The 14,993-nt window shown below is 50.2% G+C and overlaps 2 protein-coding genes and 5 non-coding genes across 7 annotated transcripts; all 7 read right to left on the minus strand.

Moving 5' to 3' along the window:
• Positions 1-379: 379 nt before the first annotated feature.
• Positions 380-2,890, minus strand: RPS11 (ribosomal protein S11). Its single transcript, XM_055310807.1, has 5 exons — positions 2,734-2,890; positions 1,907-2,038; positions 1,628-1,703; positions 1,190-1,319; positions 380-576 (listed from the first exon to the last, which is right to left on the minus strand). Exons 1-5 carry the CDS (start codon positions 2,746-2,748, stop codon positions 453-455), a joined length of 477 nt encoding a protein of 158 aa, XP_055166782.1. The 5' UTR covers positions 2,749-2,890; the 3' UTR covers positions 380-452.
• LOC129501098 (small nucleolar RNA SNORD35) lies at positions 1,425-1,510 on the minus strand. Its single transcript, XR_008662662.1, has one exon. It is a non-coding gene; the product is annotated as a small nucleolar RNA SNORD35 (small nucleolar RNA).
• Positions 2,891-10,903: 8,013 nt separating the features above from the next.
• Positions 10,904-14,513, minus strand: RPL13A (ribosomal protein L13a). Its single transcript, XM_055312053.1, has 8 exons — positions 14,443-14,513; positions 12,919-12,991; positions 12,475-12,540; positions 12,171-12,272; positions 11,852-11,937; positions 11,614-11,673; positions 11,216-11,338; positions 10,904-11,016 (listed from the first exon to the last, which is right to left on the minus strand). Exons 1-8 carry the CDS (start codon positions 14,455-14,457, stop codon positions 10,930-10,932), a joined length of 612 nt encoding a protein of 203 aa, XP_055168028.1. The 5' UTR covers positions 14,458-14,513; the 3' UTR covers positions 10,904-10,929.
• LOC129501097 (small nucleolar RNA SNORD35) lies at positions 11,467-11,553 on the minus strand. Its single transcript, XR_008662661.1, has one exon. It is a non-coding gene; the product is annotated as a small nucleolar RNA SNORD35 (small nucleolar RNA).
• LOC129501096 (small nucleolar RNA SNORD34) lies at positions 11,742-11,814 on the minus strand. The gene has a single exon (XR_008662660.1). It is a non-coding gene; the product is annotated as a small nucleolar RNA SNORD34 (small nucleolar RNA).
• Positions 12,047-12,131, minus strand: LOC129501093 (small nucleolar RNA Z195/SNORD33/SNORD32 family). The gene has a single exon (XR_008662657.1). It is a non-coding gene; the product is annotated as a small nucleolar RNA Z195/SNORD33/SNORD32 family (small nucleolar RNA).
• On the minus strand, positions 12,789-12,872 carry LOC129501094 (small nucleolar RNA Z195/SNORD33/SNORD32 family). The gene has a single exon (XR_008662658.1). It is a non-coding gene; the product is annotated as a small nucleolar RNA Z195/SNORD33/SNORD32 family (small nucleolar RNA).
• Positions 14,514-14,993: the final 480 nt, after the last annotated feature.

The raw sequence follows: 14,993 nt of genomic DNA on the forward strand, positions 1-14,993 counted from the left end.
AGGAGCAGTGTCTTAATACAGGTTCCTATCTTCAGAGATGAAAAGACAGAAAGGAGGCAGCACCCAGCCAGCCCCACCCTTACATGGGGGTCCAGAGGATGAAAGAGAACCCCATCTTTTGCATCAACCCCATTCAACTCCCAGAAATAATCCCTCTAGCAAAGGGATGCCTGGGTGGCTCAGCGATTGAACATCTGCCTTCAGCTCAAGGAGTGATCCCTGGTTCAGGTTGGAGTCCTGATCCCACATCAGGCTTCCCCTGAGGAGCCTGCTTCTTCTGCCTCTGTCTCTCATGAATAAATAAATGAGATCTTAAAAAAAAAAAAAATCCCTCTAGCAAAAGTACAGATACACTGGGCCAAGCCCATAACTGGGAAAATAGTTTTTGAGACCTGGGAGTCAGGGGTGTAGACAGTTTTATTTTCTTCAGGGGTGTAGACAGAAGTCTTGCCTCAAAACTTCTGGAACTGCTTCTTCGTGCCAGCAGCTTTTGTGACTTTGAGCACGTTGAAACGCACAGTCTTGCTCAAGGGGCGGCACTCACCCACTGTGACAATGTCGCCGATCTGGACATCCCTGTAGAGGTGGGCAGAGGCTGTTACAGGCTGGACTGTCCCACGCAGGCCACTAAAGGCTGAGGCCTCTGCTTTGGCTCCACTAAACCCTACCCATGCTCCACTTTCCATTTCCACCTGCCCTCCCCTCCCTGGGTTATTTATTGGACAAAACTCTGTGCAAGATATCAAACCCAAAGCTCTACAGAGGATACTCCAGCCCCTTTGGCGACTTCTCAGGGTAGAAGCCCTCCCTCAGGGATCCCTGGTGGCTCAGAGGTTTAGCATCTGCCTTTGGCCCAGGGTGTGATCCTGGAGTCTCGGGATTGAGTCCTGCATCGGGCTCCCTGCATGGAGCCTGCTTCTCCCTCTGCTTCTCTCACGTATAAATAAATAAAAAATCTTAAAAAAGAAACCCTCTCTCAATCCCCTCCACTTTACACGGACTGGAGGCTCCTGAGAATTATCTGCTTGGTCACACCGGTCTCCTCACACTGTCTCCCAATAGTTTACTACCCACACAGCAGCCAGAGAGCCCTGTCAACCCAAGCCAGGTTCCATGTCCCTCAGACCCGGGGACAGACCACTTCTTTCCCCTCGGCCTGGGAACCTGATGGCCCACCCACCATATTCACCTGAAGCAAGGAGACAAGTGCACCGACATGTTCTTGTGGCGTTTCTCAAAGCGGTTGTACTTTCGGATGTAATGGAGGTAGTCTCGGCGGATGACAATAGTCCTCTGCATCTTCATTTTGGTCACCACACCTGGGGAGAGGGCATGGATTGCAGGTCAGCCCCTGGGGAAGGGGAGCCTTGGGCACTTCCAGAGCATGCTGGGAATTGGGAGCTGCCAAGGAGGGATCCCAAGCCCCGCTGACATCAGCTGTGCCAAGTGGTTTTTTCAGCAGTGCCCGCGGTGGGCATCTGAAGACCATTGTGAAAAGACATCATCTGCCAGTGCCCTCTAGACCCAGAAAGCTGCCAACCCCCCTCACCCAGGAATCTGAGCATCCCCAGTCCATCCTCCCTCAGACCCAAAAATCTGAACCCAAGCTCCCAGAGTCCTCACTCACCAGACAAAATCCGCCCTCGGATGGAGACATTGCCAGTAAAGGGGCATTTCTTGTCAATATAGGTGCCCTCAATGGCCTGAGTAAGGGAGAAAAAGGAGTGAGCCCTGAACAAGCTGTTCCTGAAACCACCGCGGGGGTGGTGGTGCTCAGGGACAGGAACTACAATTCCCATCAGCCCCAGGATCAGTCACTCAGATGCCAGCAGGGTAACCCGGTCTGGGCACACGTGTGCTGGGGCACAGGGGTCTCCTTCCTTCCCAGAATACCATCCCCCCATACCTCCTTGGGCGTCTTGAAGCCCAGACCGATGTTTTTGTAGTACCGCGGGAGTTTCTCCTTGCCAGTTTCTCCAAGTAGGACCCTCTTCTTATTTTGAAAGATGGTTGGCTGCTTTTGGTAGGCACGCTCGGTCTAGGTGGACGAGGAGGAAGCTGGTGAGCTTGGGGCGGGCAACCTGGCCTGGAAACCTTCCCAGAAACCCCAACCCCATCCTCTCCAGCATTTGGTCCCCAAATGGCAGCCTCCCGAGCCTGGATAATTACCATCTAAAACACTCCCTGAAATTGAGCGGAGTCCGAATTATGAGCCAGAATTACTTCAGCATTTGTGCACCCAAATACGTCCCATCACCTGCAGAAGTCATTCCTTAAAACCCAGGCACAATCACTCCTCTAACCTGGACACCTTACAGCAATGCTTCTTCTCCAAGCCATAAGGATACCCCCCCCCCCGAATTCTCTCCTTATGTAACGTAGGCGACTTCAGAAATAAATACCAAACCCGGGGCTCCCTGGATTAGCCCTTAGGGCTCCGTTCTAACAGGATTAACTCGATGGCCCAAGGCCTCCAGAAAAACCACCCCGTAAACCTTGAGTTTTAAGAAAATAACTCCTAAGAGGTTTGAGCCTCCACTAAGGGGAGCCCCCGGGATTTAGGAGGCGCTAACCTAGTTTAATTCAAACACACGCGCTCCCGCATTAAGGCCTGGGGTGTCTAGGCTGCCTGGGATTAACCCCACACTGGGGCTCGGGCGTCCTTCTCTCCCGGACGCGCCCCTGAGGCCGGGGGTGGGTCCCGAAGCATCCGCGCCGGCCCCGAGCACGAACCTGAATGTCTGCCATCTTCCCGGCCGCCTGGAAAAAGGAAAGCCGGAAGGGCGTCCGGGTTTCCTTATCGACTGCACAGGGGCAAGGGAGGAAGTGACGAAAGGGGGCGGGAGCACGATTTGGAGCCTCGGGCGCGACTGTGATTAACGGGCGGCCCAAACTCCGCACTCGATTCGGAGACTAAGCGGACGCCGCACAGGATGAAGGGTCGCGGGTCGGGAGCCCGCGACCCGCCGACGCCCTCCGGAGAAAGTCAAGCGGTGAACGCGCTGGGTCCGTTAGTTCACGTTGGGAAGGCGAGGCCAGCGTTATCGCGAGAGTTATAGGAAGGCGGGCATCTTTCGGTGGAGTGAAGATCACGTGGGGGTAGGGGGACCGCGTGGCTGTGTTTCTGCAGAATCCAAAAGGGATGCGGTGGCGGCCATCTTTTTGCGGGGCGGCCTTTCGGAAGGTCTTAGGAGCATGAGCAATGGCGCCGCCATATTTGTGAGGGGCCGGCATTGACCATGAGTTTTTTTCAAGTTTAATGAAGTTTGTTGTCCTTTATGCCCTATTTCAGCCCCAATGGTTTAGTGAAAAAACAAAAACATAACCCTTCTGCTGGTTTTCTGTCTGTAACAGCACCGTCGAGTAGAACTTCCCGCAATGATGGAATGTTCTATATCTGAGCCATCAGACACGGATGCAGCTGGCACTGGAAATGCGCATGAGACAGGACCTGAATTTTTAACTTTGTTTAGTGTTTTGTTTTGTTTTGTTTTTAAGATTTTATTCATGAGACACGGAGAGAAAGAGGCAGAGACACAGGCAGAGGGAGGCTCCTGCCTGGAGCCTGACGTGGGACTCGATTCTGGGTCTCCAGGATCAGGCCCTGAACTGAAGGCGGCGCTAAACCGCTGAGGCCCCCGGGCTGCCCTCTGTTTAACGTTACTAGATTTAATTGGGACGCCTGGGTGGAGGCTGAGCGTCAGCCTTGACCTGAGGTCGTGATCCCAGGGTCTTGGGGTGGAGTCCCGCATAGAGCTCCCCGCAGGGAGCCTGCTTCTCTCTCTGCTCGTGTCTTTGCCTCTGTGTCTCTCATGAATAAATAAAATCTCTACACCCCCCCAAAAAAAAGGTTTGTTTGTTTATAGATTCAACTGACAAAGAATTGCTATCAAAGTGTCCCAATGCTCCCTCTCAATTTGTGTACTTATCCTGTAGCATGGGGCCCTGGTGCACAGACTACATTTAAAGGGCTTCCTCGGGATCCCTGGGTGGCGCAGCGGTTTGGCGCCTGCCTTTGGCCCAGGGTGCAATCCTGGAGACCCGGGATCGAATCCCACTTCGGGCTCCCAGTGCATGGAGCCTGCTTCTCCCTCTGCCTCTCTCTCTCTCTCTGTGTGACTATCATAAATAAATAAAAAATTAAAAAAATAAAGGGCCTCACTCAGGGGCACCTGGGTAGCTCAGTGGTTGAGCCTCCACCTTGGGCTCAGGGCATCATCTCGGGGTCCTGGGATCGAGTTCCGCAGCCTACTTCTTCCCCTGCTTATGTGTCTGCCTCTCTCTGTGTGTCTCTCATGAATAAGTAAATAAAAAAAAATTTTTTAAAGGGGCCTTACTAGCTCCCAGCATGGAGCCTGCTTCTCCCTCTGCCTGTGTCTCTGCCTCTCTCTCTCTCTCTCTCTCTCTCTCTCTCTCTCTCTGTGTGTGTCTCAATAAATAAAAATAAAATCTTAGGGATCCCTGGGTGGCGCAGCGGTTTGGCGCCTGCCTTTGGTCCAGGGCGCGATCCTGGAGACCCGGGATCGAATCCCACGTCGGGCTCCCGGTGCATGGAGCCTGCTTCTCCCTCTGCCTGTGTCTTTGCCTCTCTCTCTCTCTCTCTGTGACTATCATAACTAAATAAAAATTTTAAAAAATTAAAATAAAAGATTAAAAAGGGGCCTTACTCTCTTGTGATGCAGCTCGTCTGTGTTACATTTTTTAAAAGATTTTATTTAAAGATTAAAATTAAAGATTTAAAGAGAAAGATCACAGAAAGAGTGAGAGGGAGACTGACACACTGCTAAGCAGGGAGCCTGATGTGGGGCTGGATCCAAGGACCCTGAGGTCATGACCCCAGCGGAAGGCAGATGCTTAACTCACTAATCCTCCCTTGTGCCCTTATTTTACATTCTTACATCTGAATGCATCTCCTCTCCTCCTTCTTTGCGGCTTCTAAAACTTGTAGATTTTTCTGGCCTTGGGACCTTTCAACTTGTGGTTCCCTCAATTGAATTATTTATTCAGAGCCTACTCTCAGGCTCCCATGGAAACTGCCCCCCAGGATCCACACTGTGACCCACTATTAAGAGCATGAGGTTTCCTTCATAGCTCTGCTAGCTGGCTGGATTTAACATGCCGGTGTATTCTTACTTATCCTGTTTCCGTTTCTCTGCTAGAGTGAAGGCAGGATTTTTTTTTTAAGATTTAATTAATTAATTAATTAATCATTCATTTATGAGAGACACAGAGAATAGAGGCAGAGACACAGGCAGAGGGAGAAGTAGGCTCCACACAGGGAGCACGATGTGGGACTCGATCTGGGACTCCAGGACCATGCCCCGAGTCAAAGGCAGACGCTCAACCACTGAGCCACCCAGGCATCCCATGAAGGCAGGAATTTGTACCTGCTTTCTCTCCAGGGCTTCTGGCAGCTGTCATGTAAGTGCCCAATTTCTTCTAATTGACTAAATAACCAAATAAATGAACAGAGGATTAGGATATACCAAAATGTCTATCCTTACAGGCAGCTCTATAAATCCATAAAGCCATAGCCCCACCATGGAATACTATGCAAGTGGTTAATGAACGTTAGGTAGATCTTTTTTTTTTTTTTTTTTTTTTTAGGTAGATCAATTGATCAATGAAAAGATTGCAGGCCATATTTCATTTTTAAATTTGCAATGAGTGGGGCGCCTGGGTGGCTCAGTCGGTGAAACACCTGTCTTCAGCTCTGGTCATGATCCCGGGATCCTAGGATCCAGCCCCACATTGGGCTCCTTGCTTGGGGCGGGAACCTGCTTCTCCCTCTCCCTCTGCCTGCCTCTCCCCTGCTTGTGTTCTTTCTCTCTCTGTCAAATAAATAAATTCTTTAAAAATATATGTTTTTTGTAGTTAGTTCTGAATAGGTATTTCATGCCCAAGGTGCAAAATTCAAAAAGTACTAAAGTGAATAGACCTCCCTCCTGCTCTTCTCCCCAGACACCCACACCCAGTATTCCCTCTCCAGAAGCCACTGCTGTCATCCTGTTAGTTTCCAATGTGTCCTTCACACTATATTACCTTTGGTAGAATTTGTACGTGGACAAAGCAAATTGTGGAACAGAAGGCATAATACGACCCATTTATTCAAAAAATATTGATTGATTGGTACGCCTGGGTGGCTCAGCGGTTGAGCACCTGCCTTGGGCTCAGGGCGTGATCCCAGAGTCCTGGGATTGAGTCCCGCATTGGGCTCCCTGCATGAAACTGCTTCTCCCTCTCTGTATCTCTGCCTCTCTATCTCTCTGTGTCTCTCATGAATGAATGAATAAATAAGTAAAATCTTTAAAAAATATTTATTGACAATCTGTAGGATGACTGCCTTTTTAAAAAATTTCCTTACGTGATGTAATTGTGGACTGTATCCTTGTAAGTATCACAGACTTTATTATTCAGTAATGTTGACAATAGTTACACGTGGTTATTTAAATTCAAATTGTGTGACAGGGTATAGTTAAGTGAGACAGTCCATGTTTGGCTTTTAGGAATCCCTGAGTTTAAGCCCTGGCGTTTCCAACCACTGACTCTTCTTTTTTTTCTTTTCTTAAGATCTTTTATTTATTCATTCATAAGAGACACAGAGAGGCAGAGACCTAGGCAGAGGGAGAAGCAGGCTCCCTGCGGGGAGCTCGATGCAGGACTCTATCCCAGGACCTTGGGATCATGACCTGAGGCAAAGGCAGCCGCTCAACCACGGAGACACCCAGGTGCCCCCTTAAATTCCTTTTACATTTAATAGCTTTGTGAATTCTGAATGAAACATTTTATTGTTGTGTGGGGCTGGAACTCACAAGCCTGAGGTCAAGAGTCTCTTGCTCTGCTGAGCCACCTGGGTGCCCCGGAATGAAACTTTTTTTTTTTTAAACAATTGATTTTCTTTTTTTTTTTTTTTTTTTAAGATTTTACTTATTTATTCATGAGAGAAACACACACACACACACACACACACACACACAGAGAGAGAGAGAGAGAGAGAGAGAGAGAGAGGCAGAGAGACACAGGCAGAGGGAGAAGCAGGGTCCATGCAGGGAGCCCGATGTGGGACTCGATCCCGGGACTCCAGGATCGCGCCCTGGGCCAAAGGCAGGCGTGAAACCGCTGAGCCACCCAGGGATCCCCGGAATGAAACATTTTTAATTGTAGTTGCATCAGTCCCTTTGGGGGTAGTGTTAAAAGAGGGAAGGAGTTTTCATTTTTCTGTTTTAAAACCTATGTCTCCCCCCACCCCACTGACCTTGTAGTAGCTTTATTTTGAAGAAAAAAGTAATTTCTGGAGTTTTTGAACGACTTGATAAGGATTTATGGTATTTAGTTTAAAAAAAAAAAGAAAAAGAAAACAAAAACAGCAGGCCCCACATTTGTTATTTGGAATGTGTGTTATGTACAAAGATGACTTAGAAAAAACCCTGGAAGGAAATGTATGACACTCCCCTAGTGGTTTGCATCTCCAGGTGGTGAGATTAGGTGTTATTTCCTCTCTGTTTTTTTAAATGCTCAGTATTTTGCAAATTGCTCAGAATAGCTGGTGAGATTTTGATGATAAGGGAAAAGCAAAACAAAACAAAACAAAATACATACTGCTTCACCGTGAAGGGTGGGGGCAGTTTGGAGATACTTAGGTCCACAGCTTTTTTTTTTTTAATATTTATTATTCGTTCATTCACTCATAAGACACACAGCAGAGATATAGGCAGAGGGAGAAGTGGGGCTTGATCCCAGGACCCCAGGATCACGACCTGAGCTGAAGGCAGACGCTCAACACTGAGCCACCCAGGTGTCCCTAGGTCCACAACTTTTAATGACCACAGCCCACAGTCCAGATCAAGAGTCATATGCTCTTCTGACTGAATCCAGGCACCCTCTTCCTCTTGCTTTCTAATTCAACTTTCTCCTTTCCTTCCTGCAATACACTGATTTTTTTTTTCTTTTCATTTCTACTCAATTTCATTATAATTTTAAGGCTGGGGGCAGCCCCGGTGGCACAGCGGTTTGGCGCCGCCTGCAGCCTGGGGTGTGATTCTGGGGACCGGGGATCGAGTCCCACATCGGGCTCCCTGCATGGAGCCTGCTTCTCCCTCTGCCTGTGTCTCTGCCTCTTTCTCTCTGTGTCTATGAATAAATAAAATCTTTTAAAAATAATAATAAAAAATCTTTAAAAAAATTTTTTAAGGCTGGTTACAACCCACCACATTGATTTTCTGCTCTGCAGTGTCAGAAAACGCAAGCCCTGGTTGACCTGGAGAAGCTCATGCTCCCATATGCACTCTGATGCCTAGCAAAGTAAGACCCTCCCTTGTGCCCCGCCCATGGACCAGGGTGGGAAGAGGTGCTAAAATCCCTGGAGGCTGAGGCAGAGATGGGCCAGGCATACCCGGTCACTGGGAGGGTGCTTCGGTGGTGGGCAGTTGGGTAAGGCGCAAGGTGTAGCTTTGAAAATGTTCCTGCTAATGATCCAGAGGCTCTATGAGTCTCCATATTTGCCCTCCAGGAAGGGTTAAGGGGGTGCCCAGAGATTTTATTTGCATCGTCTAATGGTGAACAATGTTGAACACCTTCTCACGTGCTGATTGGCCATTTGTGGATCTTCTTTGGTGAACTATTTCTTCAAATTCTTGCCCAGTCTTTACTTGGCTTTTCTTATTGTGGAGTTTTTTTTTTTTTTTTTAAGATTTTATTTATTTAGTCATGAAAGACAGAAAGAGGCAGACATAGGCAGAGGGAGAAGCAGGCTCCATGCAGGGAGCCCGATGTGGGACTCGATCCCGGTACTACAGGATCACGCCCTAGCTGAAGGCAGATGCGCCCAACCACTAAGCCACCCAGGCATCCATCCCTATTGTGGAGTTTTGAGAATATTTTGTTTTTTGTTTTTAATATACCCAGGATACAAGTTCTTCAAAAGAGGTAGTCCTTGCAAATATTTCCTCAGTCTGTGGTTTGTTTTTGAAGTGGGAAGTTTTTACGTGTTTGTAAAGCTGAATTTATCTTTTTGAGGGATTGTGCTTTGGGTGGGACTATATTATGCTGCTTTAACAGGCAGTTTTGTTAGATTTTAAGTGTTTAATTTTAGCTGCTTCTGGAGGCAGCTCCTGTGGTAGAGGGAGAGCCCCAGGAGGGGTTAAGATAGCACCCATTTATTAATGGATTCTCAGAGAAAACATGTCACCATGGTATCTTGGACACTTTGGGGAGATGAATGACAGAACATGTGAGTTGTAATTTGCCCCCTAAATGAAAGTGGAGGGTATACCCTGGGTGGCTCAGCGGTTTAGTGCCTGCCTTTGGCCCAGGGCGTGACCCTGGAGTCCCGGGATCAAATCCCACGTCGGCATGGAGCCTGCTTCTCCCTCTGCCTGTGTCTCTGCCTCTCTATGTCTATCATAAATAAATAAATCTTAAAAAAAAAAAGTGGAATGCCCTGTGAATTAGTCAAATATGTATCACATTCAACTAGGTTTTTTTTTGCGTCGTTAGACATTTGAATACTTAACTCCTAAATTAGAAATTTCCAAGTATTGAGACCCCTGGGTTGCTCAGTGGTTGAGTGCCTTCAGCTCAGGGTCCTGGGTTGGGAGTCCCACATCTGGCCCCCTGCATGGAGCCTGCTTCTCCATGTCTCTCATGAAGAAGTAAAATCTTAAAATTTCCAAGTATTATTACCCACTAATCCCAAGGGCAGCACAGAACAGACGACTAGGAAAGCTTGGTATCTGCTCAAAGCTCTTCAGCCTTACAGATCTAATTAGTGTAATTTTAGGGGCACCAGGGTGGCCCAGTAGGTAAGCATGACTTGGATTTGGCTCAGGCCATGTCAGGTTGTGAGATGGAGCCCCACCTTGTATTCCATGCTGGGTGTGGAGCCTGCTTAAGACTCCATCTCCCTCCACCCCCTCCCAAATCTAGCTTTATAAAAGCTTTAGATCTCATATTCCTAGTTCCGTGGCTAATGCTAATTTCAATGTTTCCTGTCTCATGAACCTCCTGCTGTGGCTCAAGACCAACCGCCAGTGAGGAGACTGTTTTTAAGAGGACTGTTTAGCGACGCCTGGGTGGCTCGTGGCTCGTGGCGGGGGGTGGAATTCCAATCCCAGGGAAGAGTCCCACATTGGCCCCTTGTAGAGAAACCTCTCAGGAATAAAATATTTTTTAAAAAGTGACAATCTCATACTTTGCAGCTGAATTAGACAATCTGCTGGGCAACCATGATGGTTTTGAGAAATTCAACTACATAGGACTCAAAATTCCTTGGTAGGCAGAAGCTCTTCCATGAAGAACAGGTTATTATGCAACTGTTGTGGGAAGGACTCCAGCATGGCCAGTCCTATCCTCCCAGCCCCTTTTCTTGCTGAGGGCCTCACTCCCCTGGGCCTGCCTCCACAGCAGACACACACTGCAAGACGCCAAGTTTCTTTAAAAATAATTTATTAGGTTTGGATCACAGAATTACAGGGATAGCACAAGGGTAGAGCCTGTGACCCCTTGGCTGTTCCCCCATCTATGCATCTGGAACTACCTCTGTACACCAGGCTTGGCCCCCAGCATCCTCACACCCTAACAACTGCCGAGTATAGCGCCTGACTGTGCATGGCAAGTTTAAATACACCCCATTCTCAATGAAGGGCTCCCCTCCATTTTCCAGATCTTTCTTGCGAACAGTGAAATGGCACTAATAACTCTCAGAAACGAGTCACAGGCACTTATGCCTCAGAACTCTTAAGAGTTTTTTTGTTTTAAACTTTTTAGAAGACCTTAACAGTAGTGACTAAAGCCTTGTGTTCCCAGTACTGTAAGCCCCAGGCTGCCTGAGGGATGAGGGCAGCAGCCCCTGGGAGTCCCCCATATCCTAGGGCGGCGATGGAGGAAGGGCAGGCCAGGCCAAGCATGATGAATAAGTCAATTTTATTGGGCTCAGACCAGGAGTCCATGGGTCTTGAGGACCTCTGTGTATTTGTCAATTTTCTTCTCCACATTCTTTTCGGCCTGTTTCCGTAGCCTCTGTGGGGTAAGAGAACAGACAATGGTCAATGGGTGTTGCCCAAGACCTTCCTCATCCTAGGTGCCCAATTCCACTCCCTGCCAAGTCGGGCTTCAAGCAGAGGCCTCTGGGGCTGAACAAAGACCACTCTGTCCAGAGAGATCATCCTCAAGGCCCTGCCCACGAACACGGTACCCTTTGGTTCCAGCCCATCCTCACCATGAGCTGTTTCTTCTTCCGATAATGGATCTTGGCCTTCTCCTTCCTCTTCTCCTCCAGGGTGGCTGTTACTGCCTGGTACTTCCAGCCAACCTCGTGAGCCAGGCGCCCCAGGTAAGCAAACTGTGTGGGAGTGGGGAGAATAATGTTCTAAGCCAAGTGGAGCCAGGGTGGCAAGCTGTCCTGGAGGACCCAAATTTTCTCAGCAGGTATAAGCTAAAGATACAGCCACCCCAAGGGGCTCCCTGCTCCTCCTGGCATCAGCTTAGCCATTGGCATTATCGGCACTGCCCACTGTGGCATCCGCAGACCATCGTGAGAAAGAGCCATCATTTGCCAGTTTCAGGGACCTCAGATTTGTCCCCTATCCAGAGTACCCAACCTAACCTGGAACTCACCTTTCGTGTAGGCTTCAGGCGTACCACCTTGAGGGCAGCTGGAACCACCATTCGCTTTTTCTGTTAGAGAAGGAGAGGAGCTTAAGAGCCCTGGAATAAGGGACAGACAGGGAAGAAGGCTGCTGGGACAGCGTCTCAGCCAATGCTGTTCTCATGAGGATCAAACAATGTAGGTACAACTGTGCAACATCACGGACGCCAGACACATGAATGCTGTACAGGAGGCTGTGGAGCTCACCTTGTCATAGGGTGGTGGGATCCCATCAAACACCTTGAGGCGGTCCAGGGCAGCCTGGCCTCGCTTGGTCTTGTGGGGCAGCATGCCTGTGGGTGGAGGACCAACAGACTTGCTCAGCAGGGCTGGTGAGGACCCGGACCCGACCCCAACCCAACCCAACCCCACCCCACCCCACCCCACCCCACGGTCACAGTGGTGGCCTCAGATGGTAGTGCATGTGGAGTCATCTCATAGTCGGGGAACTCGAATACAAGTGGGAGAAGTCCTCATCACTGGCCACCCATCCCCTCGCCACCTGCAGTCCCCAGGCCCCGCTCACCTCGAACTGTCCGCCAAAAGATACGGCTGGGTGCTCGGAAGTGGTAGGGGCCACGGGATGGGTTGGTGTTCATCCGCTTGCGGAGGAAGGCCAGGTACTTCACTGGGGAAAGAGAGGGTGTGAAACCTCAGCCCCCAGCCAAAGGCTAACTTCTTCCAACACACATCCATGCTCCCAAGGGCCTGGGCCTGTTCGGGAACGCAAATGAGCACTTCCCACCACCAGTGGGCTCGCTCCTGGAGCCAATGAAGACTGCAAATCTCCCAGGTCCACCTTCCAGCCCTCCTCCCAGGTCCTAACTTACACTTGTTTCTGTAGAAATTGCCAGAAATGTTGATGCCTTCACAGCGCACGACTACAACCTTCCGGCCTAGAGGAAAAGGAAAGTGCAAACAAAGGCTACAAACGACTCTACATATAAACTGGTTACCACCCACCTACTGAAGACCCTGGAACATGGATCCTTCTGTGTGGAGCTGACCACAGCGTTCAAGAAAGCCAAGGCCTCTTGCAGGGGAACCTCTTGCCCCAAGCAGAGCTTGATTTATGCTTATATTTACAGCCTGACTGAAAATTTTCCATCTCGAACTCCTAGACCCCAGGAGAGGGAGTAGCTGGTAGGTCTCAGAGCGGTGCATGGGGTTGATCTCATGGTCGTGAGACTCAAACGAAAGATGGTGATTGTTGCTCATCACTGACCGCTGGATGGGACCCATGCCCAGAGGAACTGTGGGCAGAGCAGACTTACCCAGAAGCACCTGTTTGGCCACAATGGCCGCCAGGCGGCCCAGGAGATGGCCTCGGCCATCAAGCACCAGGACCTGGTGGAGATAGGATGATGAAAAGGCTTAGATGCATCTTCAGCTTTGACTCCCCACCCAAAGCAACGAGTGCTGCTGGTTTGTCACCTTATCCCCCAGAGTGCCCTATCCACTAGCAGGCCTGAAAGCCAGGACCCAAGGCCCACCGAACAGATGTGGCCAAGAAACCAAAGGTTGACTCACGATTTCCGTGAATAGAATCAAAACAAAGGCCTTTCCTCACATCTCAGCTGCCTAAAGGGCAGGAAGTCTTAAGCCCCAATTACATTCAAGGGTGAGAGGATGAGCTGGGATTTGAACAAAGGCTGGCAACAGTCTGTCCATTGATCCAGTTAGTGGGAGAGGCTCTGCAGAGTAGTCAGGAGCCGGTGCCAGATCTTATGTCCAATTTAGCTCAGCATCCCTGGGCGAACTTCTCAAAGTCAAATCCTTGGCTTCTTCACCACGAGTCAAGTCCCCACTCTTACCCAGTGCTTGTTATATACTTGTGATTGTTGGAAGGCAGAAGGATACAGAATCTAAAGCCAGACTTCCTGACAATGTGACTTTGGCTAAAAATCTCCAGCTTCCTCACCTGGAAGATGGGGATAACAATATCTGCCTCAGGAACATTATGGTATGTTAACCGAATTACACTAAATATAAACCCAATGGTGCCAGGCACAGTTGACTGCGCAAACACGTGTTCAGAGAACCTTACCACCTCTCCTGACTCCACAAACGTGCCTTTTCCTCCCCTTACCGCTCAGACTCATTACATAAATTCACATGGACACCCTTTCCGGAACCATCCTCGCTTTCATATTTAAAAAATCAAGACAAGGAGTCCACCGCTTCTGCGGTGTCCCTCAAGTGGCCATGGGCAGCGGAGCCTTTCATCAGTTCTCTGCTCCCAAGGAGCAACGAAAAGAGCAATTCGTTCCTGGACGTCCAGTAGGCAGGAACGCTCTGGACCCACCGCCTAAGACCTTCTACGAAAGCGTCCAGAGCTGCAGGCGGCGGGTGAGAACTCCCACGAGGGCGAGGGGACGCGCGCCTCGAGCAGGCTGGTAGCGCCCTCCATTTTGGCCAATCCTTGGCTTCTCACAGCCCAGGCGCTTTCCGCGTGCTTCCCGTCGCTAAGGACACACGGGCCCAACTCGGCCAAGGCCTGGCCGAGAGGAAGACAAACGAGCCCTACTTTTAAAGTAGCTTTCTATTTTGGGAGCCCCCATTATGCCCCTAAGAGAAAAGGGGTAATGCCGCATTTTAGCCAGCCCCGGACAAAAAGAAGCCATCCTAGTTATCTCCTGCTTCCTCGTTGCAGATTCCTTAGGCCGAAAGCTTCTCCTTTCGTTCAATTATCGAGTTTAGGTTTCACAACACACTTATGAGGGCAAAGAGGGCCCTACCCCATTCCGGCCTGGAACCCACCCGGCCCCACGCCTCCCCGGCCCGCGAAGAGCCCGCACCTGCCCCTCCGCCATCTTCGGCAGCCGCCTGGGAAAGGAGGAAGCCTCGGCGCAGGGTTTCTTATCCCTTGAAACAGGGGCGGAGGAAGTGACGCCGCATGGGCTGTACGGGCAGCTTTCCGTGTTTTCATTGGCTAGAGTGTTTTGCGCGTGCGCAAAGGGAGCCGCTAGAAGGCGGGTTGTCTTTAACTGTCCAATCCGCGCCCAGTCCTCGTCGGCTCTTAAGCAGCCATTGCTGTGCGGGGCGAGAGGTCACGTGGGGTATGATGCGGCTCCGCTGGGACGGGACTGTCCAGCCTCGGCCGCCATATTTTTGAGGGGCTGCGAATCTCCGCCTTGGGGGCTTGGTCGGGTGTCTGCGGGGAGCGGAGGGAAGCGCCGTCACTCGCTGAAGCGACTGCAGGTTGCAGGGCACGCGGTGGCCCGCAGGGGGCCAGTGGGCTCTCTCTTCACCGCGCAGTCTAGGCTTAATGGTCTGGATTCCAGTGGCTGGTCCGCCTCCCTGTGACTTGGCCGAACCCCACCCCCCCACCCGCCAGACCCTGTCTGGG

The sequence above is a fragment of the Nyctereutes procyonoides genome, unplaced genomic scaffold (genome assembly GCF_905146905.1).
Source record: "Nyctereutes procyonoides isolate TBG_1078 unplaced genomic scaffold, NYPRO_anot_genome, whole genome shotgun sequence".
In the NCBI taxonomy this organism is placed as follows: Eukaryota; Metazoa; Chordata; class Mammalia; order Carnivora; family Canidae; genus Nyctereutes; species Nyctereutes procyonoides.